This window comes from Pristiophorus japonicus, chromosome 9 (genome assembly GCF_044704955.1).
Source record: "Pristiophorus japonicus isolate sPriJap1 chromosome 9, sPriJap1.hap1, whole genome shotgun sequence".
NCBI lineage: Eukaryota > Metazoa > Chordata > Chondrichthyes > Pristiophoridae > Pristiophorus > Pristiophorus japonicus.
The window spans coordinates 27,752,335-27,779,580 of record NC_091985.1 but is presented as its reverse complement, the minus strand read 5'-3'; the positions used below and the strand labels follow the sequence as shown (position 1 = coordinate 27,779,580).

General features: G+C 45.4%; 1 protein-coding gene across 1 annotated transcript in view; it reads left to right on the top strand.

Annotated features, from left to right (window-relative positions):
- Nucleotides 1–27,246, top strand: part of kif28 (kinesin family member 28) — a 79,090-nt gene that overhangs the window by 20,408 nt on the left and 31,436 nt on the right. The window contains exons 6-16 of the mRNA XM_070890946.1: nt 6,636–6,790; nt 11,626–11,737; nt 14,710–14,777; nt 15,504–15,646; nt 16,304–16,425; nt 20,397–20,487; nt 21,987–22,047; nt 23,543–23,666; nt 24,527–24,671; nt 25,510–25,628; nt 26,156–26,263. Coding sequence (XP_070747047.1) covers nt 6,636–6,790; nt 11,626–11,737; nt 14,710–14,777; nt 15,504–15,646; nt 16,304–16,425; nt 20,397–20,487; nt 21,987–22,047; nt 23,543–23,666; nt 24,527–24,671; nt 25,510–25,628; nt 26,156–26,263 — 1,248 coding nt within the window. The remainder of the gene's footprint in view (nt 1–6,635; nt 6,791–11,625; nt 11,738–14,709; nt 14,778–15,503; nt 15,647–16,303; nt 16,426–20,396; nt 20,488–21,986; nt 22,048–23,542; nt 23,667–24,526; nt 24,672–25,509; nt 25,629–26,155; nt 26,264–27,246) is intronic.

Genomic DNA, 27,246 nt, shown 5'->3' with positions numbered 1-27,246 from the left:
TACTCCTCTGTCCATAAACGTAACCATTATGTTAGATCTTTTCCTTTAGTTCTGTGAAGGTGTACGTGTGGTAGACAGAGGCAGTCACCATCCTGACTAACCAGTTGCAGTTAATAGTTTTCTGTATCACTTCTTTTCTACTTATATTTTTTAAACTGTATAATGTGTCTTGCCGCGCTGTATCAGCCAGCAGTAGAATAGGGGTCCCAGGAGGCTCTATCAAGGTGAGTCACCAGCCTTGACATCAGGGATTCGGCTGCTTGCCAAAGAGAGAAAGGAATTATTTATCCCAGCCTGTTGCTGTGTACCTACCAGCTGCAAGGCTAAGAATGATATTGGCAAAGGCATTGGGAATATGTTGACTGCCTGCGCTTTCTGACAGACACTGGTGAGGGGAAACCAAACAAAGAGAAGGAAATTATTTTTTAATAAAGGACGACAACGACAACTTGTATTTATATAGCGCCTGTAACTTAGTAAACTGTCCCAAGGTGCTTCACAGGAGTGTTATCAATCAAAGTTTAACACCGAGCTACATCATGAGATATTGGAACAGGAGGCCAAAAGCTAGGACAAAGAGATAGGCTTTAAGGAGCCTTTTAAAGGAGGAGAGAGTGGCAGAGAGGTTTAGGGGGGAATTCCAGAGCTTAGGGCTTAAGCAGCTGAAGGCACAACCGCCAATGGTGGAGTGATTAAAACAGGGGGGTGTAAGAGGCCCGAATTGGCGGATGTCATGTATATAACCTCTATGTAGCACCACTGCAATACTGTATATACTTAAGCAATGCACACCTTGACCACAGGGGATGAACTTGTGGGAGACACTCCTTACCTGGTCATCCACACAGGGTCATCACTTCTTGGTCCTGTGAATAAAGGTTCAGGTCATAGAGTGATCTTGTCCATAGAATGTGCCTCGTGTGGGTTTTGTGCCATTGAGTAAGGACATTACATTGGCGACGAGAAACGGGAATCAACGACCCACGAGAATGGCCACCGGTAGCACAGAGGAACGGTACTGTGTTGGTGAGGACTGGGATGATTTCATTGAGAGGCTCCAGCAAAGCTTTGTCACGAAAGAATGGCTGGGAGATGCAGCGGCCGACAATCGAAGGGCCCATCTGCTGACCAGCTGCGGAACTAAGACTTACGCGCTCATGAAGGACCTACTAGCACCCGAAAAGCTGGCGGAGAAAACCTTTGAAGAGCTCAACAAACTAATCGGTGAGCACCTCAAACTGGCGAGCAGCATACACATGGTCCGACACAGATTCTATACCCACCGACGTCGTGAAGGACAGAGCATACCGGACTTCATTGCAGACCTTCGGCGTTTGGCCAGCCTCTAAGTTCACAGACGCCTGCAGGGGGGAGATGTTAAGGGACTTCTTTATTGAGGGCATCGGTCATGCGGGGATTTTCCAAAAGTTAATTGAGACCAAAGACTTGACTTTGGAAGCGGCGGCGTTGATGGCTCAGACTTTCATGGCAGTGGAGGAGGAAACCAGAATAATATACGCGCGCAATTCTGCCTCCAACGCGGCGGGGAATCATGGAGTCAATATCATAAACGCGACTCAGAGCCCCGCAGGCAGGCAAGGGCAGTTTGACACACCCCAGGCAGCAATAGACCCCAGAATAGGTTTTCAACAGAGACAATGGCAGGCTGAACAGACATTTATGCCACCACAGTGGACAATGCGGTCCAGGATGGGGCCATTGACACCCACTAAGCGGGTACTCAAGAGCAGTCAAAGGGACAATCAGCGAGGAATGCCGGGTTCCTTTGTTCACAACAATGGGAATCTTAGCTCATGCTGGAGGTGTGGGGGCAAACACTCTGCCAGGATTTGCAGGTTTCAACAATTGGTCTTCAGAAATTGCAACCTCAGTAGCCATTTAGCTCGAATGTGCAGGAAGCCTGTAACCAGGCTAATTTACGAGGCGGATGGACCAGAAGAGAGATCTGTGAGGCAGGATGACTCTTGGGGCAAATCAATGGACACTGAAGTTCAGTGGGTTCATGTGGCAAACATTCACAGCTCATATACCAAAACGCCACCAATGATGATGAAGGTTTTATTAAACGGCATGCCTGTACACATGGAGCTGGACACGGGTGCCAGCCAGTCACTCATGAGCGTTCATTAATTCGAAAAGCTATGGCCACTCAAAGCCAGTAGACCCAAACTAGAACGCATTGAGACACAAACTACGGACGTATACCAAAGAAATCATTCCAATACTAGGCAGTGCAATGTTGGCGGTCACACACAATGGATCAGTGAACCGGCTGCCACTCTGGATTTTCCCGAGCAATGGTCCCGCGCTGTTGGGGAGGAGCTGCTTAGCTGAGATGAACTGGAAATGGGATGTGCACGCAATGTCATCTGTGGAGCGAAGTTCGTGCTCACAAGTCCATCAACAATTTGAGTCACTATTCCGACCTGGCGTCGGGACGTTCAAAGATACCAAAGTAGTGATACGTATCACCCCGGATGCCAGACCAGTGCACCACAAAGCCAGAGTGGTGCCTTATGTGATGTGGGAGAAAATTGAGAGCGAATTGGACCGTTTGCTGAGAGAGGGCATCATCTCGCCCGTTGAATTCAGCGACTGGGCGAGCCCCATCGTTCCCGTCCTAAAAGCGGATAGTTCTGTCAGGATCTGTGGCGACTACAAGGCCACTATCAATCGGGTGTCCCTACAAAACCAATATCCGCTCTCGAGAGCGGAGGATCTTTTTGCCACGCTAGCAGGCGGCAAGCTGTTTACCAAGTTGAATCTCACTTCAGCCTACATGACCCAGGAACTGGCCGACGAATCTAAATTACTGACCGCCATCACAACACACAAGGGACTGTTCGTTTATAACAGGTGCCCGTTTGGCATTCAATCAGCGGCCGCGATTTTTCAAAGAAACATGGAAAGCCTGCTCAAATCCATTCCTGGAACGATCGTATTCCAGGACGACATCCTCATCATGGGTCGTGACACCGAGGAACATCTCCACAACCTGGTGGAGGTGCTACGCCGACTGGACCGGGTAGGCCTGCGACTCAAGAAGTCTAAATGTGTGTTTTTGGCTCCTGAGGTTGAGTTCCTGGGCAGCAGGGTTGCTGCAGATGGGATTCGGCCCACCGAATCCAAAACACAGGCGATTCGACGAGCGCCCAGGCCCGGCAACACATCGGAGTTGCGTTCATTTCTGGGACTCTTGAACTATTTCGAGAACTTTCTGCCAAACATAAGCACGTTGTTGGAGCCGCTTCACGTGCTCCTGCATAAGGGTTGTGATTGGTTTTGGGGGGACTGTCAAGAACGGGCTTTCAATCGGACGCAGAAGCTACTTTGTTCAAATAAGTTATTGGCCCTGTACGGCCCCTGTAAGAAATTGGTGCTGACATGTGATGCATTCGTCCTATGGGGTTGGGTGCGTGTTGCAGCAGAGTAATGATGAGGGCCAACTACAACCTGTGGCTTATGCTTCCAGGTCGCGCGCTCAAGCAGAATGGGGATATGGGGATAGAAGGAGGCACTCGCATGTGTCTATGGTGTAAAAAAAAAAGCATCAGTACCTTTTTGGCAGGAGGTTCGAATTAGAAACGGACCACAAGCCGTTAACATCCCTGTTGTCAGACAGCAAGGCTGTCAATGCCAACGCGTCAGCTCGCATACAGCGATGGGCTCTCACGCTGGCTGCTTATGACTACTACATCCGGCACCAGCCTGGCACCGAAAATTGCGCTGACGCGCTCAGCAGGCTTCCACTGGCCACCACCGAGGGGGCAGCGGAACAAAGCGCTGAGATGGTCATGGCTGTCAATGCCTTTGACAGCGCAGGCTCCCCCATCACAGCCCGCCAGATCAAAATCTGGACAAACCGAGATCCCCTCCTATCTCTGATTAAGAAATGTGTCCTGATTGGGGATTGGGTGCCCGCACACGGAGCATGCCCTGAGGAGGTCAGACCGTTTCACAGGCAAATGGATGAGCTCTCCATCCAAGCTGACTGCCTACTATGGGGCAGCCGGGTAGTCGTGCCCCAGAGGACCAGGGAGGCATTCATCAGGGAACTCCATAGCGAGCATCCAGGCATCGTGCTGATGAAGGCCATTGCCCGGTCACATGTGTGGTGGCCGGGAATTGATTCAGACCTAGAACACTGTGTTCACAGGTGCACAACGTGTGCCCAGCTGGATATTGCCCCCAGGGAGGCCCCGCTCAGCCCGTGGCCCTGGCCCACCAGGCCATGGTCACGTATTCATGTAGACTACGCGGGCCCGTTCATGGGGAAAAATGTTTCTCATTGTGGTAGATGCGTACTCAAAATGGATCGAGTGCATCATTTTGAATTCGTGCACGACATCCACCACTGTGGAGAGTCTACGTGTGGTCTTTGCAACCCACGGCTTGCCGGACATCCTTGTTAGCGATAATGGTCCATGTTTCACGAGCTACGAATTCCGGGAGTTCATGTCGGGCAATGGCATCAACCATGTCAGGACAGCACCGTTCAAGCTGGCCTCCAATGGCCAGGCGGAATGTGCGGTCCAAATCATTAAACGAGGCATGCTCAGGATTCAAGGACCCTCCCTACAATGCCGCCTATCGCGCCTCCTGCTGGCCTATAGGTCCCGACCGCACTCACTCACGGGGGTCCCGTCCGTTGAGCTACTTATGAAACGAACACTCAAAACTCGGTTGTCCCTCATTCACCCAGTCCTGAAAGACATAGTTGAGGGCAAGCACCAGTCCCAAAACGAGTACCATAACCGAAATTCAAGGGGGAGATGTATAGAAATAAATGACCTCGTATTTGTCCTCAATCACGCCGTGGGGCCCAAATGGCTTGAGGGTACTGTAATAGACAAAGAGGGGAATAGGGTCATCGTGGTTAAACTTAACAATGGGCAGATATGCCGTAAGCATCTGGACCAAGTAAAAAAGAAAGGTTCAGCATGGACACTGAGGAACCAGGGGAGGATCATGAGATAGTGCTCACACCACCACCAGTGAATGAACAACAAGAACATTCAGCAGCATGCACAGTCCCGGCGGTCAGCCCGGACAGGCCGGAATCACCACAGGTGACAGACACTCACGCCAAGGCTCAACAACCAGGGCCTCAACTGTGGCGCTCCACGAGGGAGCGTAGACCACCTGAAAGACTTAACTTATGATCCCAATAAGACTTTGGGAGGTGGGGAGGTGATGTCATGTATGTAACCTCTATGTAACACCACTGCAATACTTTATATACTTAAGCAATGCACACCTTGACCACAGAGGGTGAACTTGTAGGAGACACTCCTCACCTGGTCACCCAGGTATATAAAGGGAGGTCCCACGCAGGGTCATCACTTCTTGGTCCTGTGAATAAAGGTTTAGGTCATAGAGTGACCTTGTCCATAGAATGTGCCTCGTGTGAGTTTTGTGCCATTGAGTAAGGACATTACGGAGGAGCGCAGTGATCTTGGAGGGTTGAAGGGATGGAGGAGGTAAGAAAGATAGGGAGGGGCAAGGCCATTTGAAAACAAAATGAGAATTTTAAAATTGAGGCGTTGCTGAACCGGGAGCCAATGTAGGTCAGCGAGCACAGGGATGATGGGTGAGCGGGACTTGCTGCGAGTTAGGACACGGGCTGCAGAGTTTTAGATGAGCTCAATTTTATGGAGGGTACATGAGTGAGGCCAGCCAGGAGAGCATGGGAATAGTTGAGTCTGTTGATGGACAGTAATTGGACATTGCCATGTGGTTAGGGACATCTTTTCCCAAAAGCGTTTGTAAAATTGGAGAAAGTGATCAATCAAATAGATTCACTAGCTACTGTATTCCAAATGATTGTGAAGCATTTTAGTTAATTTACAGATGCTGCCTGACCTGCTGAGTATTTCCAACATTTTCTGTTTTTATTTCAGATTTCTAGCATCCGCGATATTTCGCTTTTGTTTTAGTATTTAATTCACTGCCATTTCTCTTCGAGGAATGCCCACCTTGAAGAGGTCCTGCTCTTCTCTCCGACGGGATTTCCATTTGTCTCTTTTACCTTGTTCATCTTCATTGCTTTCTGATTCCATTCTCTGTTTGCCTCCCCTGTCCCTGCACTGTTACCATCTCTAACTTCTTCCAGTTCTGATAAAGGGTCCTCGACTTGAAACGTTAACTCTGTCTCTCCCTCCCCACAGATGCTGCCTGACCTGCTGAGTGTTTCGGCAAACCAGTCCCACCCACCCTTTCCTTCAACGACTGTCTGTCCCACTTGTGACAGAGACTGTAATTCCCATATTGGACTGTATAGTCACCTAGGATCTCACTTTTAGAGTGGAAGCAAGTCTTCCTCGATTTCGAGGGACTGCCTATGACTGACTGTGTTTCCAGCATTTTCTGTTTTTATTTAGAATTTCCAACATCCCCAGTATTTTGCTTTTGTATTAGTTAATTAAGGGCTGTTTGAAAATGACAGCCAAAGGAAGAGGAGCTCGCTGCCAATGACATTATTGCTTATTTACTGAAGCTCGATTAAAGCAGAAGAACAATGTCCTTTTTTTTTAAAGTCAATGCACAGTTGATTGGTTAGCAGTTCAGATTGTAGAAGACCAATGGTAACTTCTGTTTGATGTGCTTTCACACAGGTATTTTTAAAAGAGCACCTCACAAAACAGTCTGACATAAACCTGGTGGACTTGGCTGGCAGCGAACGGCAGAAGTCCTCTGGTTCTGAGGCTGACCATCTGCGAGAGGGAACTGCCATCAATCTCAGCTTAACTACCCTGGGCAACGTCATCAGGTGAGACAACACGGGTAACAAACTAAAACTGGACGTGGAGAACGGGGTAAAGTCGAGAATATATGAATTTAAATCTCCACTTTAATTTTCTCCCCTTCTTCTAAAAATGTCATTTTCGGGCTTCCAATAAAAAACATCCAGCATCATCAGGGAATATCACGGTGAATTCAATATCCATCTCTTTGTGTCTCTGTTGACGATCTCTCATTTTCTCTTTCTATCGAAGACCCTGGTTAGAATGAGATGCCTTAAAGATAAGACAGCAGAGATAGTAGTCAAATAAAAATATTACGGTACAAATTTCACTGCAGAAAATGCTAGATGGGTGAATTATACTTTGTGCACCCAAGTGTGTGCAGAAAATACAGAATAGTAATGGAATGACTACACAATTTGAATTTAAAATGACAAGAAGAACAATTAGAATGAATTCAATAATACTTAACTAAATGAAGATAGCTGTCGGGTTACTATGCCTATTTTTTGAGTTCACTAAATACAGGGGGAGTTCCAGATTATTTGAAAATAATTTAACATTTCAATTATTGAAAAGGATCAGTAAACTGATTGTGTGTTCTGAATATTATTTTAGCAATTTCCTTTCTTCCTTATCTCAAGGTGCTGTAGTACAGTTCCGCTGGCTACATGAAATAGAATCACAGAAAGTTACAGCACGGAAAGAGGCCATTTCAGCCAATCGTGTCCATGCTGGCTACAGAAGCCCTCTGATATATTGCCCATTCTTCGCACAAGTGTTAACAGGCTATTTGACCTTCGGAGGCATCACAGTTTAGCCCAATCTCTCGCAGGATGTTCAATCTCAGCAGAGACCAGTGGATAAGAGGAGAGGGAGGGAGGGAGGGAGGGAGGCATGGTGAGAGGGAGGAAGTGTCCAGCCCTGATGCTCCAGCCATCATGGTGTGTGGGGCAAGCTTGATGGACCAGCTGGTCTTTTCCTGCCTGCTAATTTTGCATGTTCGATAAGCGATCAAGAGTAGAAGCCCTGGCTGTTTTGTCTCTCACCCTCCACTCCGGGATACTGAGGTCAATTGTTGATCCAATTGCGATGATGAGGAATTAAAATAGCCCTTATGGATCGATTTTGTTTTGTTTGTGCCATGTTTTCCTCAATTCTGAAGGCATCAATATTGTAGTGGAAGGGCCCCCATGAGCTCAATGATATCCTGACCCAGTAATCGCATATTCCAATGGGGTCAATGCACATTGATGAGGAGGAGGAACCCTGACTTCTTTCCCCGGCACAGGGGGTACTACGAAAGCTATTTGCTGCCTAGCACAGATCAGCTAACTCAGCATAGCCCAAGAATCAAATCTGGCATCAAGCTTATGGTCTACAGGGGGCAGTAGTGATACCCTCCCTCATATATGGCTCAGAGATGTGGACCATATAAAGTAGACACCTTTCTGGTCTGTGTGGCTCAGGACCACCCCAGCTGGTGCCTTTACCTACATGGCTACAGGGAGGAGGGCACGTCTATTCTTTCAGCTCTTCATGCATATTGTTCTGCACAGTTGGTGGTCATTTCCTTGAAGTGCTCCTCTCATCCCGACTAATCCCACTGCCGAGGTACGTGAATGAGTCAATGTTCGTGTTAGTAATGTGTAAAGCACCATACCAACATACAAAATTGACGGGCGGGTAAAGACCAACAGGTCCATCAAGCCTGCCCCACACTCATGATGGCTGGAGCAGCATGACTAGACACTTCCTACTCTGCCCGCCCCCACTCCTCCCACCTTCCCCCGCCCCCCACCCCCCAGCTGGAGAGGCAAAATAAACCAGAGACCAAACCAGCACCAACAAGGAAAAAAAAACTGGAAAATCTCTCTCCGACCCCCTCAGGTGATCGAAACCAATCCAGGAGATCACGCGGACCATGTGTTCGCTGTTAATCCTGGCCTGATAGGTGTTCCACAATTTTGCTCACCGTTGTCTTCTCTGAAGTACACCTCCTGGAACTATCGAGAAAAGACTGTTCGGTTAAATGTTTATACAGGTATACTGTTTCTGTTCAGCACATTAATTATTTCTGAGTTTCTCTACTATAGTTAACAGGTGGGGAAGCCATTGTCACTTGTGAGTTCAGTTGCATAAAATGGTAACTGAATCTCTCTCGATACTGGCAGTTCAATGCTGGAATAAGATCTGTACTTTGTTTTTGGTGCTAGGTGGCTCTAAGTAAATGAATTGGGATTCCAGTACAACTGGATAAAAGCAGGCAAAAAACAAAAATATGGATAGCAGGTCAGTCAGCATCTGAAAGAGGAAAATATAATTTGGCTCAACTGGTCTCTGCTGGTATTTATGCTCCACATAAGCCTCCTCCCACCCTACTTCATCGAACTCTATCTGCATCTTCTATTCCTTTCTCCCTCATGTACGTATCTAGCTTCCCCTTAAAGGCATCGATGCTCATCACCTCAACTACTCCTTGTGGTATTCCACATTCTGAGCACTCGCTAGGTGAAGATGTTTCTCCTGAATTGCCAATTGGCTTTATTAGACAAAGTAGATAGAGTGACACTGTTTGCAGAAGGGTCGCGAACCAGAGGACACAGGTTTAAGGTGATTGTCAGAAGAATCAAAGGCGACATGAGGAGAAACATTTTTACGCAGTGATTGTTTAGGATCTGGAAGCCACTGCCTGAAAGGGTGGTGGAAGCAGATTCAATTGTGGCTTTCAAAAGGGAGTTGTAAAGTCCCTGAGGAAAAAAAATTGCAGGGCTATAGAGAAAGGGCAGGGGATTGGGACTAGCTGAAGTGTTCTTGCAGAGAGCCAGCATGGGCTTGATGGGCTGAATGGCCTCCTTCTGTGTTGTAACCATTCTATGATTAGTGACTATCTTACATTTATGGTTCCTTGTTTTAGACTCCCCAAAAAGTAGAAACGTCTTCTCTACATCTACCCCGGCAACCCCTTCATAATTTTAAAGACCTGGATCAGGTCTCCCCTCGGCCTTTTCTTTTCTAGAGAAGAAAGCCCCAGCCTGTTCAGCCTTTCCTGATGGTTTTAATCAGGATGAGTGAAACATGGGAAAGACTAGAAGCAGTTTTTGGGAGTAATTATTAGGCCCACAGTTAAAAGCCAACCATTGCTATAATTTAATGCAAGTCCATTTTTTTTATTTGTTACTACATCCATAGATCTGTATGTATCTTATTCAAACCTGGAATGAGTCAGTAAGTGTGAATGAATAAGTAAGTTTGCGTACGTTTAAACTGGAATGTTACAGGAGCTGGGAACCATCTGGAAATATATACCATCCACCTCTAGGAGATCATTCGATGCCTAAATTTGGCTCACCTGATCCGTCTTATATTAACCGGTCCAAATTATATTCACTTTTACACAACCAACCAGCCTTCAGAGGACCAATGCACCAATCAGCGAATAAGTTAACGTCTACTTCGCCAAAAATTAAAATGTCAGACTTTTCTTAACTAACACTTATGTTTACACGATTAGAAGCATTTTAATGCTAAACATTACAATAGGCAACGTACTTAAGCAGGTAAATTGGCTTCTATTTGTTCGGTGCTACAGCAATGCGACTTAACTTTAAAAAAATTTGTTCATGGCTTGTGGGCGCCACTGGCCAGGCCAGCAGTTATTGCCCATCCTGAATTGCCCTTGAGAAGGTGGTGGTGACAACTGAGTGACTTGCTCGGCCATTTCAGAGGGCAGTCAAGAGTCAGCCACATTGCTGTGGGTCTGGAGTCACATATAGACCAGACCGGGTAAGGATGGCAGATTTCCTTCCCTAAAGGACATCAGTGAACCAGATGGGTTTTTACGACAATCGGTAGTTTCATGGTCACCATCACTGATACTAGCTTTTTATTCCAGATTTATTGAATTAAACTCAAGATCAATAGTCCAGACCTCTGGATTACTAGTCCAGTAACAAAACCACAATGCTACCGTGTCCCTAACTTGGCTCCTTGCAGTTTGAGGAATCATGGGTTTTAACTTGAATCCTACTGCTATAGGCACAGAATGTTTTATTTGCTGCTGTTTCTCATCACAGTCATGCTGCTGATACTCAGTAAATTCTTAATTTTAGGCTGTAAGGGCTGGAGTTCTTTTAAGAAATGCAGTTTTTTAACTGAAGGAATTATTAAAGCTATAAAGGCAGTTCATGTGTATCACACGTTTTTGCCTTGACAACCTAGGTTTATCAGCTCTGGGTGTGAAAGGCTCTCTCTTTCTCACAGTGCAGTCTTTGACACTCCCAGAGTTCAGCAGGATTGTTGAAAACTCCATTTTTAAGTCTTCGTCCTTACAGCTGCCACACGCTACGATGAGCTAAATTAGCCCAGGCCAGGGATCGAACCTGGGGCCTTTGTTTGTTCATTCTCAGGATATGGGTGTTGCCAGCAAGGCCAGCATTTATTCCCCACTCTTAAACTGAGTGGCTTGCTTGGCTACTTCAGAGAGTAGTTAAATGTCAATCACAATGGTGTAGGACTGGAGTCACGTATAGGCCCAGACCAGGTAAGGCGACAGGTTTCCTTTATAAAGGACAATTACTGAACCAGTTCGGTTTTTACGTCAATCCGATAGCATCGTGGCAACTTTTATTGATACCAGCTTTTCATTTCCAAAATGTACAAGCTGAGTTCAAATTTTCAAAGTGCCATTGTGGGATTTGATCTCCCATTCTCTGAGACTATTAGTCCAGGCCTCTGGATTATTAGCTCAGTAATACAATCATTATGCTATTGTTCTCCTTACTGGATTGTATGGTTCAGTACCGTTAGCATGTTTTATCTAATTAACCAAGTTGTCATTTGTTTCTGTATTTCTCCCTAGTGCCTTAGCAGAAATAGCCATGGGGAGGAAGGTGCTGCACGTGCCTTATAGAAACTCCACACTTACCAAACTACTGCAGTCAGCTTTGGGAGGAAACAGTAAAACTATGATGGTAAATGTTCAATGAGCGGTCTACACTGAGCTATTTAGTGAGCAAGTCTGAAAGGACTGGTTCCTGTTTCATTCTTCAGCCAAACTTTGTCTTTTCTGTTTCTCAACTTCCAGGCTCAGCCTTGCTGGCCTGTGTCTCACATTTTGTTGGATCGCTAAAGCCGTGCGTCCGACTGACATCACGTTCAGTAATCAAATTCTTGTGTAAAACCGTGTCTTTTATTTGTGCAGTAATGCACCGTAATTGCTAATAACCACATGACAAGAACCTGAACCCTTGCCCTCGACCCTGAACCCTTGCCCTCGACCCTCGACTGTGAGCAATCGACCCTTGACCCCGAGCCCTTGCCCTCGACCCTGAACCCTTGCCCTCGACCCTCGACCCTCGACTGTGAGCAATCGACCCTTGACCCCGAGCCCTTGCCCTCGACCCCGCGACCTTGCCCTCGACCCCGCGACCTTGCCCTCGACCCCGCGACCTTGCCCTCGACCCCGCGACCTTGCCCTCGACCCCGCGACCTTGCCCTCGACCCCGAGCCCTTGCCCTCGACCCCGAGCCCTTGCCCTCGACCCCGAGCCCTTGCCCTCGACCCCGAGCCCTTGCCCTCGACCCCGGGACCTTGCCCTCGACCCCGGGACCTCGACCCTGAACCCTCAACTGTGAACCCTTGCCCTCGACCCTGAATCCTTGTCCTCGACCCTGAACCCTTACCCCCGAGCCCTCGACCCTCGACCCCGAACTCTGAACCCTCGACCCTGAGCCCTCGACCCTGCACCATTACCCTGGACCTTACCTTCGACTCTGAACCCTGACCCTGAACCCTGAATAGGCAGGATTATCCAGGCAATTTCCATTAACCAAGAATATTTCAACGATTGTACCATTTCAGTTTTCTACATAATGATTTGGGTCTTTTGTGACCAAGTCATGTCCCTCCAAGGATATTATCAGCAATCACCATTTAAGTAAAAAAATATGATGGCCAGAAAGGTCAAGGAGATGATTAGCTTTACAAATCAATAATTATTCCATTTGCCACTTGTACCTGAATAACCGATAACCATAATCATAAAGTTGTCCCCCACATGGAGATGAGGCTGATGATGGCGCATTTACACCTTCCACTTTGTCCATAATCACACACTTGGTATTCCTTGGAGGCTGTCTTCATTTCCAGTTATCACAAGAATTCAAGATGGAGCAAGAGCAAACAATTAGGATCGCCAATTAACATACAGAAAAAAAGAGTAGGCTTCTCATACCTACATTTAAGTACCTAAAATCTCCCATTATATTATCCAATTGTGTCCTTAATACTTTTGCCTCCACTACACTGCCGGGCAAATTGTTCCAAGCATTTATTTTGGGTGAGGAAATGCTTCCTTTTATTCATTACACCTGTACTTTTCTGCTGTTTATGTTCTGTACTGTTTTAACTTCCTTTTATTATGACGATGCTTACATTCATGCAGCTCCTTATCACGTCAAAACAACAAAACAAAGGTAATGAATTAGATTTGAAATGCAGTGACTGATGTTAGGTAGGCAGTCAGCAATCAAAATGACTGCACTCCCAGTGCATTAGGGAATCTGCATCATAATTCACTGTTAATTCTGTCCCTCTGGTTGTTTACTTTCTTTAGATGTATTTCTGCCTGTTTTCATCCATCCTTAACGTCACTTTAATAGCCAGAATGATCTGTGGATCAACAGGGGAAGTGACTTAAGGGAGGCAAACAAGAGCTTGCTTATTTCCACAGAGTAATATTTTGTTGTATTCCCATGTCTAAATTCTACATATAGTGCAGATAAACTGAACATTACTAGCGTAAAGTTTCCTTTTTTTGACCTGGATTAAGAGCGAATAGTGTTGAAGGGGTTGGATGGTGCAATGGGTCACCTTTGAGGGTTTGAATCCAGGCTAGTCTGAGGGGATGAAAGTCTCCTCTTTCTTCTGGCAACAAAATGAAAATGGCCAGTTTTAACCCAGTGTCAGGTAGATATGAATTTACAGCACTAAAGTACCTGTAACTGTATTGTATACAGTTTTGGTCTCCTTGCCTAAAGAAGGAAATACGTGCCTTAGACACAGTGCAACAAAGGTTCACCAGACTGATTCCTGAGATCAGGGATTGTCTTATGAGAAGAGATTGAGGAGACTAGGCCTATCTTCCTTAGTATTTAGAAGAATGAGTTGATTTCATTGAAGCATATAACATTCTTAAAGGGCTTGACCGGGTAGATGCAGAGAGGATGTTTCCCCTGGGGTGGGAAGTCTAGAACCAGGAGCCACAGTCTCAGAATAAGGGGTCGACCATTTAGGACTGAGCTGAGGAGAAATTTCTTCACTCACAGGGTGGTGAATCTTTGGAATTCTCTACCCCAGAGGTCTATGGATGCTCAGTCGTTGAGTATATTCAAGACAGAGGTCGATAAATGTTTGTATACCAAGGGAATCAAGGGATATGGGGATAGTGCGGGAAGGTTGAATGGCTGATCTTCAACCTCAAGTGTCTTATTGAATAGCGGAGCAGGCTCAATGGGCCGAGTGGTCTACTCCTGCTCCTATTTCTGATGTTCTTATAATTTGGGATGAACTGGTACTATATTAAATATCTCATTCAGAGAGACCAGGAACATGGCAGATGTGAGGAGCAGATATGTCACACGGGGGCATTATGGACTGCACTTTTAAGGTTGGGAATAACATACTTTGGGGGAAGATTTCTACTATTTATTTTTAAAGCAAAATTGTAAATGCCTGTATAAAGAAAGTTCTAAGCAGTGAACAGCAGAAATCTTCCCCCATTGTTGAGTAGAGGGAGGTTTACTCTGCATCCATCCTACGATAGGAGATATGACAGTGGTTAATGCTGACACTAGTGATCCATTCTCAGCACTGCCATTTCTCAACTTGATGAGTGCAAGTACCAGAATACAGCTTTCTAAATGAATCAAGAATTGTTTTGCAGATTGCAACAGTCAGTCCAGCTGATATCTGCTACGAGGAAACGCTAGCAACATTGCGTTACGCTGAAAGGTAAAAATAATGTGTGTTTTATTATGAATTCATATAGCACCTTTACTGACCTCCCGACGTCCAAATTTACAGCCAGTGAAAGATATTTGAAGTGTAGTCACTGTTGTGAGGTCGGAAATGCGGCAGCCATTTTGAACACAGCCAGGTCCCACAAACACTAATGTGAGAATGACCAGATCATCAGTTTTTTAGTGATGTTGGTTGAGGGGTAAATATTGGCCAGAATGCAGGTGGGGTTTAGTGTCATGGAATTATTTTTACACCCACCTGAGAGGCCTCGGCTTAACATCGCACCTGAAAGACAGCACCTCCGGCAGTGTAGTATTCCCTCAGCACCGAACTTGAGTTTTGTGCTCAAGTCTCTGGAGTGGGACTTGAACCCACAACCTTCTGACTCCAAGGCGAAAGTGCTACCCACTGAGCCGCAGCTGACACTTGTACAAACCAGTGGTTTGTGTATAAATGCAACACAAAGTAGCTGACTATCACGTGATTTAAAGAGAAATGTTTTCACAGGGTATTTTTCTGGTTAAATGTCCCTCCTTTTCTTCTCCTCCACCCCTTTCCTCACTGCCCCCCCCCCCCCCACCCCCCGGTCCGAATCATTACAGCTGGGAGTGGGGCACATTCTGCTTCTGGGTGTTAGCTTGATGCTTTAATCTGTGCATTCGAAATTTGTAAGAGGAAATGTTGTGATTGCTATCCCATCCATCTTTATGCCTGAAGGACTAAGAATATCCAGAACAAGGCAGTAATAAATGAGAATCCAACAGAACGACTCTTACAGGTGCTGAAGGCAGAGAATGCCAGGCTGCGATCAAAAATCACCAAAATTACAAACACTGGACAAAGGGTAGAGGAAGAAACAAGTACGTGTCTGTGTCTGGTTTAGCAGAATGTAATCATTTTAATATTTTAATTTGTTTAATTTGCGGCCTGATGTATTGCTCTACCACTTTCGAAGGCTGGAATGAGATATTCTGAATGCACAAGTCCATTAGCTAAAAGCAACTACCAGACAGAGTTTGCTGTTTATTTTTCTGGTATGTTACCTCGCTCTCAAAGCAAGGATAGACATTCTTGAAGACTTGGGCAGCTGGCACTTAACTATGAGAATGATTTAGACTGTGAGAGTCAAGATAATCCAGGATCATATGATGGTAAATGTTCATTTTTCCAATTCACATGGTAATCTTCATCACAACGCCAGCCTTTAGTTCTTCTCATAGATAGATAGATTTTTGGATACTAGGGGAATCAAAGGTTCTGGGGATCGGACAGGAAAGTGGAGTTGAGATATAAGATCAGCCATGTTAATAAATGGCGGAGCAGGCTCGAAGGGCCGTATAGCCTACTCCTACTCCTATTTCCTATGTTCTTGTGTTCATCTCCAGCCTTCTGAAGAATCTTCTCCTTCTATGCTCTCACCAAACCCTGACACCGCGCCTCTATTGCATGCAACTCATGCTTCCACCCCACATTTGGCAGGTTTATTGCAACATCATGCTGCCCCTTTTGTTCACCAGAGGAGTTACGACGTTCACTGGCTGAGAATGAGCTCCAAATGGCGGAGATTCTGACTACTTGGGAGCAGCGGCTCGAGGTAGCACGGAAAGAATGGGAGCAACAATACCTAACTGTAACGCAGGTAATAATGAGCAAAACACATCGGCCCGGATTTTGCAGTGGTAATGACGGAGAAACCATCAGCGTTCGCCATCATTACCCCTCTGAAACTGATTCAGGATTTAGTGCATTCACAGATAAACATGGAAATCCTGAAGTTGCGGTCCGTCATTCCCTGCTTCGCCACAGGCTACGGAACTCCCCATAGCCAGAAATCAGTTGAAAATATCCCCTTTTCTGTGGTAATATTACTGTTAAACACCCCATAAAAAGTTAAGTCTTGTTGAAAGAAGTGTAACTGGGGTTTTAACTGCTGACTGCTGGACAACCGTTCTGGCCCTTAAAAATAATGTTATATTTGTAGAATGTCAAATTTCTCCATCATCATAAAAATTACTAGATTTTAAATTAATAAGTATTTTTTTAAGTCTGCTTATGATGTTTCAGCTTCTACCTTAACCCTATGTGTAGATCCCAATCTTTATTTCGCTCTCTGTAAAAAAAAAAAGTAAATGATAATCAGTGCTTTTTATTTCCTGGTTTGCTGTCAGTGAGAATTCTTCAATGCAATTGGTTGCTTAGACAGCTTGATGGCATCACTGGTAATGTACGCTGGGGATCCCCTATAGACAATGCTGCAATCAAATTAAGGTTGTGAGCTCTTTGGTGGACAGCTTTCTTGGAGATCAGCTGCGATCACCGTCACTTCGCCGCTGATCACAAATTCCGGTCATCAATTACTGCCTTCAGTTTGCTCATTCCCAATCAGCAGTCTGCACACCACAACCTTCTCAAAGGCAATTAGGGATGGGCAATAAATGCTGGCCTTGCCAGCCACGCCCACAACCCGGAACAAATAAAAAAGAAATATATGGAATAGGATTGCCACTCGACTTTGTATTTCCAAATTGATGCTGAGATTTCTTTCTTAAATATGCTTTGAATGTATGATTAGTCAGAAGCTGGGCCTTCATAAAAATTGTTATGTAATGATGTGTGTATCGTCCCAGTACCTTAAATGTAATGTAAGCACTATGCCACACCACAGAGGGCGCTGTGATGGGAAACCTGGTAGTAGCTGCAACAAGGGCTATATAAGGCTGGACAACACACCTGAGAGGCACTCTGGAGCTGAACAATAAAGGACGATGGTCACAGCAGTTAGATTTACACCAGACCGTGTGGAGTCAGTGATTTGTGTGCTACAAACATCACATTGGCGACAAGGAAGTGGACGAACTCCACGCAACCATGGCTACTCTGGGCTCGCTAAAGGATTTTACCGTGGGCAATGATTGGGAGGCCTTTACGGAAAGGCTCGAGTACTACTTCACAGCAAACGACCTGACGGAGGACACATACGCAATGAGAGAGAAGCGTAAGGCGATATTGCTCTCCAGTTGTGGAGATGAGGTTTACTGTCTCGTCAGGGATTTGCTGGCACCCAGGAGCGTCAGGGACAAGTCATACGAGGAGCTGACTGAACTCATTCGTGACCAGTTGAAACCGAAGGAGAGCATCCTCACGGCCAGATACAAATTTTACTGTCACTGCAGACCTGAGGGCCAGGATATCACCAAATATGCTGCGGACCTCAGGAGACTCGCGGCGCCGTGTGATTTTGGCGCACACCTTGACGAGGCTTTGCGAGACGTTTTTGTTATGGGGATTGGCCACGAGGGCCTCCTTCACAAGTTGCTGGCCACGGAACCCACAGTCACTCTGACAAAGGCCATCACCATCAGCCGAGCATATATGACCTCGACTTGCAGCACCAAGCAAATAATCCACACAGTCTCGAACCCGGCAGGCACTGCCCACAGGATAGCGCCCACCACGGACAAAACTGCAGAACGTGGCTCTGCCCGGGGCAGAGAGCACGGACCTCAGGATCCTGGAGCTCAGAGTCTGCTGAGGGGGGCCAATCAAGCAGCACCATGCTGGCGTTGTGGAGGAAGCCATGGGGCTCACCGGTGCAGGTTTGCGCAGTATACGTGCACTACTTGCCACCTGAAAGGCCACCTTCAGCGTATGTGTAAAAGAAATCGGACTCACCATGTGGCTGAGGAGATGGGGGATGATCTACTGTTCAGCGGGGAGCAGGCAGAAGATGATGAGGTGTTGGGACTGTATACGTGCACCGACGATTCGCCCCCAGTGATAATGGAAGTAAACATCAACGGAGTCCCTGTGAGTATGGAAGTGAACACGGGCTCGGGTCCGTCGTTGATGAGTCGGAGAACTTCTGATAAACTGTGGATTAACCCAGCTGCACGACCCAAGTTGGTCCCGGTCACGGCGAAGCTGCGTACCTACACCAGGGAACTGATACCTGTTCTTGGCAGAGCGACGGTGCAGGTATCCCACGGGGACGAGGCGCACGGTTTACCTTTGTGGGTCGTTGCAGGCAATGGGCCGACACTCCTCGGCCGGAGGTGGATGGGGACGGTCCGTGGGAGCTGGGAAGACTTCACCACTCCACAGGCTGCTGCTCCCCAGGGTGCTGCTGTGCCCCGGGTTCCCAGAGAGCAAGCAGCGCTGACCGAACTGGAGCTGCAGCCTCAGTCCCCCCACAGGCAAGTCCCAGGCCTGGGCCTCACACCGAGATCCTGCAGCCTCAGCCCCCACAAGCAAGCAGCCCTGCACAGAGGAGCCTAGTGGGGGGGGATGAGCCGGCGGGGTGCGAGGGATCCAGGATGGCCGGCGGTTCGGAAGAGCCCCGCCGAGGAGCTGTTAGTGTCGGGCGGTGGCAGCAACTGGAGGTCGGCGGCCGCGGGGGATGCGGCAAGTGCGGCCGCTGGAGAGACCACGACGGTCGCAGGAGAGGCGGCAAGTCAGGTGGCAGCGGAGGGGAGCGGAGGCTGCGACGGCGGAGGGCACCTGGAGCGGCGGAGAGCAAGATGGCGGCGGCATCGTGCTCAGAGTAGCAGAGCATCAAAGATGGCGGCGCCCAAGGAGAAGCCTCGTGGAATCCTCCTGCATCAAAGATGGCGCCTTAAAAAGGAAATACACCCGGGAGTCTTAAAAGGGCCTTACCAAGAGGTGGTCCCCACAAAGGACTTCTGTAAGGCAGAGCGAGTCTAAAATGAGCAATGTGAATGTGAGATGGCGAATTTATAATAAGAATTAATTTTTTAATGCTGAATGGCAACTGTATTTGTGTAAAATAATGGATGAAGTACAATTAATGATAACGGCTAACAAGGAAATCAAGGATCCGTTACCAGTCAATAACTAGTTAATGTACCAGCTAAAATGTACCATACTAACACACTGTCTATGCCTACCTGCCTTCCGTTGGACAAGTGTGATGTTATGTAATGATGTGTGTATCGTTGTCCTGCGTCCTGGTTGGGGGGGGGGTGGTGAGGTGATGTTATGTAATGATGTGTGTATCGTCCCAGTACCTTAAATGTAATGTAAGCACTATGCCACACCACAGAGGGCGCTGTGGCGGGAAACCTGGTAGTACCTGCAACAGGCTATTATAAGGCTGGACAACACACCTGAGAGGCACTCTGGAGCTGAACAATAAAGGACGAAGGTCACAGCAGTTAGATTTACACCAGACCGTGTGGACTCAGTGATTTGTGTGCTACATACACCACAAAAATGATTCCATAAAAATACATTAATAAAAAGCTGATTGTTCCGCGTTGCCTCCCATGGGAAATAGTCTACCAAAACACACTGCCAGGGGCCCCTACACGAATAACAGCGCTTAACAAGGCTGCAAAGCAGTATCAATAAAGTAGCTTCTGCTTCTGAATTCTTTCATCAGACGGAGCGTTACCTTATGACCAAAGAAAGGCTGTGGTCTGAAACATAATGTGGAACATCTGTACTCAGTTCAGTAGTCGTCTTGTTACTTTTATAGACATTTTTAATTACAAGAGCGTACTTGTAGCTGCTAATTTAACCCAACTGGTAGCAGGTTTGAATAATTTGTGTAATGGAAAGCATTACTGACCTTTTAATAAATCTGTTTTCTAGGAACAGCACATGATTCAGTTATTCCCCTATCTGTCGAATGTCAATGCGGACCCACAGCTCTCTGCCTTTGTCAAGCACTTCATTCAAGATGGTATTGGCCTCTCTCGCTGTGTTGTTGTGTGCAGATCCAAGTGCAGCTTTTGCTTGTTGCACTTTCGAGTTGTTCTTTCGATCTTCACCTGGACTGGAGTCAACCCACTTCTCAACTTAAATCTACTTGATGCATTTCTACGGCTGTAACATCTGAGTGTGTTTTAGAATTGGGAAGAAAAATGGTCTTGCCTTAAGGATTTTATTTGGAGGGCTGTTCTAAGTGGTGTGATGCTCCCTTTCTTTAGGAATTATACAGATGCACAGTCCTCCTTCCGTGGGTTCTACCTTTCCTAACATCACCTTTTGCCTTGTACCATCATCACTTCTGCCATTTAATCACTCCTGCCCTCTAAGCTATCACAGACCTCTTTCCCTTTTGTTCATTTCATGCCCCTCTATTCCCTGGCACGGCACTTACTTTAAAGCTGTTCCTCTCTCTAACATCTTCCAGTTCTGATGAAAGGTCATCGACCTGAAACGTTAGCTTGGTTTCTCTCAGATGCTGCCTGACCGGCTGAGTGTCTCCACCATTTTCTGTATTTATTTTAATTTTTCAGTGAGGTGTTCAGTAATTTCTAATGGGCAAAGCAGACACCAAAAGTTTTTTTTAATGAAAATCAATATTCCTACTTCAGCCTCGTGATGTCATTGTGGAGGCAATATGAATGATTGAGTGATTTAAGCTTTGTGACGAATTTTCATCATCAGTAATGCATTCTCAGAACTCAAACCATGATCCCAGCACCACACCAATCCTCTCCTACCCTTGCTTGCCCCTAGCTCACCTTCTGTCTGTTTATTGAACGAGCTGAAAGGTGGGCAACTCATTCCAATAGCTAAATGAGGGAGGGAGGGGAGGGGTTGAGATTTTCCTCTTCAACACCCAGGTGTAAGAGCTCGGTGGGGTGAAAACGCTTATCAAAATTTACGCACAAGCTGCTTTTCCGTTCCTCGAAGCCTCGAAGCCTTGATTTTTTACAACAAAAACTGTGACTGCTGCCAATATGGAATAAAAACAATGGAATGATGGAGTTGCCCAGTCTGTCATTCATTAGATTGCTAGGTTAACATTGCGGGCAAAACAGTTCATCAGAACCAATGAGATCCCGATTTTAGTGTCTCCCAATAACAGTAGTTGTATTCAGTTTTCACAATTTGGGGAGCTAGGTAGTTTAAATGCAGGTTGACGTGAACCCGTTGACTCAACGCACACCGTACTTGCTAGATGTCTACACAATTTTAAAGAACAGTATGCCTTCAATGTATGTAAGAGTATATTCAAGACAGAGATCAATAGATTTTTGGATATTAAGGGAATCAAGGGATATGGGGATAGTGCAGGAAAGTGTTGAGGTAGAATATCAGCCATGATCTCATTGAATGGCGGAACAGGCTCAAGGGGCCGAATGGCCTACTCCTGCTTCTATTTCTTTTGTTCTTATGTTACTGACGCTACAAACACGCTGAATATTTTAGAGTGCCTGTGCTTTGTTTCAGGAGAGACTGTCGTGGGACAATCCGGAAGTTTCCCACAGGCCATTGTTATTAAAGGCTTCGGGTATGTGGAAACCTCAACAGAATTAGAAAATAATACAAGTAGGCTGTGGTATAGTCCATGGGAAGTTTCAGCAAAGTGACAATACAGTTGTTAGATTATTGAAAGTGGTAATATATGAATGAGGGGGGCTATTTATACTTTCAGACTTGATGACTACACAAAGCGAGTGTTATATTTCCCTCTTTTATGAATGGAATGCAGTGCACCCCTCATAGCTCAACTGGGAAAATGCGCTGCCTTGATTAATATCAAACAATATAAAGCAGGTTTAAAGTTCAAGGTGTGACTATTTGTAGATGATGAATTAGCCAAGTCACAGTGGGGAAGAGCTGCACTTCCTTCAACATCCCAGGGTGAGGATACTGCTTCTAATTGCTATACAGTGTCTCCTGCTAGATAGCGTGCACGGACATGGATGCCAGGTGAAGACAGAATCAGGCTTGGCTGTGCTCCCCACCCACCACCCCCCATGGTTGAATGATCTGTCAACAAACATTCTCAAGGTTCAAGTTTCCCACATGAAAATCTTTGCTGATGAGACAGCATTAGGAGGTTTGGGGAACAATGAGGAGAACTTGCAAAAGGTTTTGGGAAGACAGGTTAGTGGAATGGGCAGACAGGTGACAAATGCAATTTGATGTTGATAAGTGTGAGATAATACATTTTGAGAAAAAAATCACAAGAAATGGGAGTATATTCTTAATGGAAACCTGCTATTTGTCTACCCAATTTTGAAGAATGATATGCCTTCATTGATATTTCAATGATATTTCAGCAGAGTTCAAATAAATAATTCCCTAAACGTGCAAGTGCAGCTACAGAAAGTCATTAAACAAAGGCTAATAGAATTTCAGGTTTTATTAATAGGGGCATAACATACAAAGGTACAAGAAGTAATAAATGTATATAAAATATTGAGTAGGCCACAGTTACGGTGCTGTGTGCTGATTTGGGTACCCCATTATAGAATGGACACAAGTCATAGAAAGCTTACCAGCAATGGGAAACCATAGTTATAAGGAGAGACTGGGACTGTTTAAACTGGAGCAAAGGAGACTTAATTAGAGTTTTTTTTAATCATGAAGGATTTTGATAGAGTGAATAAGGAAAAAGAACTCCTGGTTGGGGAGTCAATGACGAGCGGTCAACAATTTAAAATTGTCACTAAGAGATGAGAGAAGTTCAAAGAACTTTCTCTGTGCAGAGTTCTTGGAGCTCGGAATAGTTTGCCACAGGGAGTGGTTGAGGCAAAGACCATTGCATCTTTTAATAAAACATTTTATAAATATTTGAAGCAGAGATACGGGGCTGTAGGTGAATTGCTCAAGCACAGACACGATGGGCTGAATGGCCTCCTTCTGTGCTGTAAAGTTGTATCGGTCTATAGTCCTATGTTCTGTTATGTTGTAATATAGTGACATATATATCTTGAAATATTTATTCCTTGGATAAGCATGGTTGATTTTATACATTGCATGTTATTTTTCTTCTGTAGTATTACTGATAAACATGCCACCATCACAAACCGAGATAGCAAAGTAACTCTGGAGCCACATGGACAGGCCAAAGTGACTTTAAACGGGGTCCTTGTTCTTACTAAAGTTCAACTTAGACATTTGGTAAGTCTCTTGCTCTTAATAAAGTAGTTCTTCATACGGACTGACGTGTGACATTCTGACACGAGTCGACAGGGAGTGCTTTCTCTTAAAAGTACTTTTCGTTATTCATGTTAAAAATATATTGTAAAAAATATTTGTTACCCTTCTTTTAAATTGAGTGAGTCAACAATTTCAAATAAAAGCTAAAAAAAAATAAGACAAAAGGAAAATTATTTTGGGCCTCCTGTCATTTTAGGCCTCCTTTCACTGTGAACCCAGGTCCCAGGAATCAGCCCAGAATGAAGGGACGTCGTCATCTGTAAGGGTCTTACCAGATGGGTGTGAATTGTTAGATTCATCCATGCCTTTGTTACCTCGAGACTTGACTATTCCAATGCACTCCTGGCTGACCTCCCACGTTCTACCTTCCATAAACCTGAGGTCATCCAAAACTCAGCTGCCCGTGTCCTAACTTGCAACAAGTCCCACTCATCCATCACCTCTGTGCTCGCCGACCTTCATTGGTTCCCGGTTAAGCAACGCCTCGATTTTAAAATTCTCATCCTTGTTTTAAAATCCCTCCATGGCCTCGCCCTTCTCAATTTCTGTAATCTCCTCCAACCCCATAACCCTCTGAGATATCTGCACTCTAATTCTGGCCTCTTGAGAATCCCCAACATCAATCGCTCCACCATTGGTGGCCGTGCCTTCTTTGTTTTATAACTCTCCTGTGAAGCGCCTTGGGACGTTTTACTACATTAAAGGCACTATATAAATATAAGTTGTTGTTGTTTATTTTGCCCAGGGTATTATGTTACCATGAAAACATGGGCAATTAATGAATGGCGAGCCTTTTTAATTTTTGTACTTGTGTGCCTCAGGACCGAGTTATTCTGGGATCCAACAGTACTTATCTTTACGTGGGATATCCGTGCGAGCATAACAGTGAAGACTTGACCAAATATGACTATGATTTCTTCCAGTCAGAGCTGGCAGCAGTAGAAGGTTTTGACAGAGATGCTCTTGGTAAGCAATAAAGGGAGAAATATATGTCTATTCACCTTTGTTAAATTAGAGCCTAATATGTGGCAAATTCACATGGTTGTAGTGGTTATGGTACTGGACTATTAGCCCTAGAGGTCATGAGTTCAAATCCCATTCATGGCAAGTTGTGAAACCGAATTCAGTAAATCTGATGATGTGTAGGGTGGCACCAAAAAATGAAAGGTGTCGTTAAAAACCCCAACTAACATTCATCAGGAAGGGAACCTGCCTGATCTGGCCTACACGTGACTCCAGTCCCGCACTATGTGGCTGACTCTTAATACCCTCTGAAGCGACCTCTCAGTTGTAAAGATGATTGATACCAGCAGAAAACACTTGCTCAGGTAATTGGGATGAGTAACAAAGGCAGCCTAGTCACAGTCATCCATGTCCCATGAGCAAATTGTTTTAAATGCGGGCTGGAAAGACAAGTGCTAAAGGTATTGTGTGATGTACATTCCTTTTAATTATGTAATGAAATTTCAGGTTAAAAATAACATGAAGTTTTGTTGTTGGTAGTTGAGCAGTATCTTTCAAAACCATCAACAACTCTGTGGTAATTCCTGATCATTTTCTAATACATCTAATTCAAGCTGTGTTGTGGTTGTGGCCCTTGACTAAACACTAGTGGATAACACTGACTTAGACATTTACATTTCCTTGTGGTAATGCTGTAGTCATAGATTGGCTTTTTAATCGGCTCGAGCACACAAAAATCATTGACTTAGGGCTGGTGAAAGTGAATTTTGAACACCAGTAGGCAGGTTATTAGAAAAGGAGTGCTGCGGCTTTAATGACTTTCTCACCATCCGCTGACCAGGTCTCACGTGTAGGAATAACAGGAAAGTAGACCCGAGTGTGCTTGCTGTGTTCCATGATTACATCAGGGTGAAGCCTATGGTGGCAGAAGTGAACCAGATCAGCGAAGAGTTAAATAAGGTAATTTCACTGTTTCTCTCTCTTGTATCTTCCTCCTTCATCCTCCTCCACACAGTGCCTCACACATCACTGCAAAACCAGAAGAAAGAACTGGCATTTACATAACACCTTTCGCGTCCTCAGGGCCTCCCAAAATGCTTTACGACTAATGGCTTGAAGTGCAGTCATTGTTGTTTTGAAGGCAAGCTTGCAGCAGGCAATTTCCCCACACCAAGGCCCCACAAGCAGCAAATTAATGAATGGCCATCTGTTTTTGATGGTGTTGCTCGAGGGAGAATGTTGTCCAGGTCACCGGGATAATTCTTCTTCAAATAGTGGCATGGGATCTTTTACATCCACCTGAGAGGGCAGACAGGGCCTCAGTTTAACGTCTCATCCAAAAGACGGTACCTCCAACAATGCAGTGCTCCCTCAGTACTGCAGTGAAGTGACAGCTTAGATTATGTGCTCAAGTCTTGGAGTTGTTGAAAAGTTTGAGTGCAATTTTTTTGGAAGTTTGAATAACTATCTTAATTTTACAATAACAGAATCTCCTGTTTGAATTGGAAGTGAAGAACTTGGCATTAGCAGACTCCAGGGGCCATGACCTGATAAAGGAGGTGACAGTGAAGGTGACAAACAAAGTGACTCATCAGGTAGGAAGGAATCCACTCATGTCACTCTTGGGTACCAGCCATGCAGCATTATAAGAAAATAATTCCTTTTCCTATTTTTCACACCTCTCCCAATTTTAAAATGTGTTTTCCCTCCTTGAGCATCATTGGGTATTAAGAAGATTTAGGTATTTTGGAGGGAAAAGTTAAATGAGAAAAGGCAGTGGTTAAAAATCTACCCCTAAAGAGAATTCTGAAATGAGTTGGTCGTTGAGTCAACATGATCAAAGTCCCCTCTCTTCTGTCTGGCTGCAAGGTTCTTAAATGCAAATAGTTTCAACATAAAAGGGAATCCAAAAGTCTTCTATAGGCATATAAATAGTAAAAGGGTAGTAAGAGAAGGGATGGGGCCAATTGGGGACCAAAAAGGAGACCTATGCAGGGAGGCTGAGGTATTAAATGAGTAATTTGCATCTGTCTTCACCAAGGAAGAGGATGCTACAATAGACATAGTGAAGGAGGAGGTAATGAAGACACTTGAGAGGATAAAAATTGATAAAGAAGAGATATTAGAAAGGCTGGCTAGCTGGAAGTAGATAACCCCCAAGAGCAGATGGGATGCATCCTAGGATGCTGAGGGAATTGAGGGAGGAAATCGCGGAGATACTGGCCATAATATTCCAATCGTCCATTGATACGGGAGTGGTGCTAGAAGACTGGGGATTTGCAAATGTTACGCCATTGTTCAAAAAAGGATATAAAGATAAACCAAGCAACTACAGGCCAGTCAGTTTAACCTTGGTTGTGGGGAAACATTTAGAAATAGTGCTCAGGGACAAAGCTAACAGTCACTTGGATAGATGTGGATTAATTAAGGAAAGTTGGCATGGATTTGTTAAAGGCAAATCGTGTTTCACCAACTTGATCGAATTTTTTGATGAGGTAACAGAGAGGGTTGATGAGGGTAATGCAGTTGACGTAGGTACATGGATTCCCAAAAGGCATTCGACAAAGTGCCATATAAT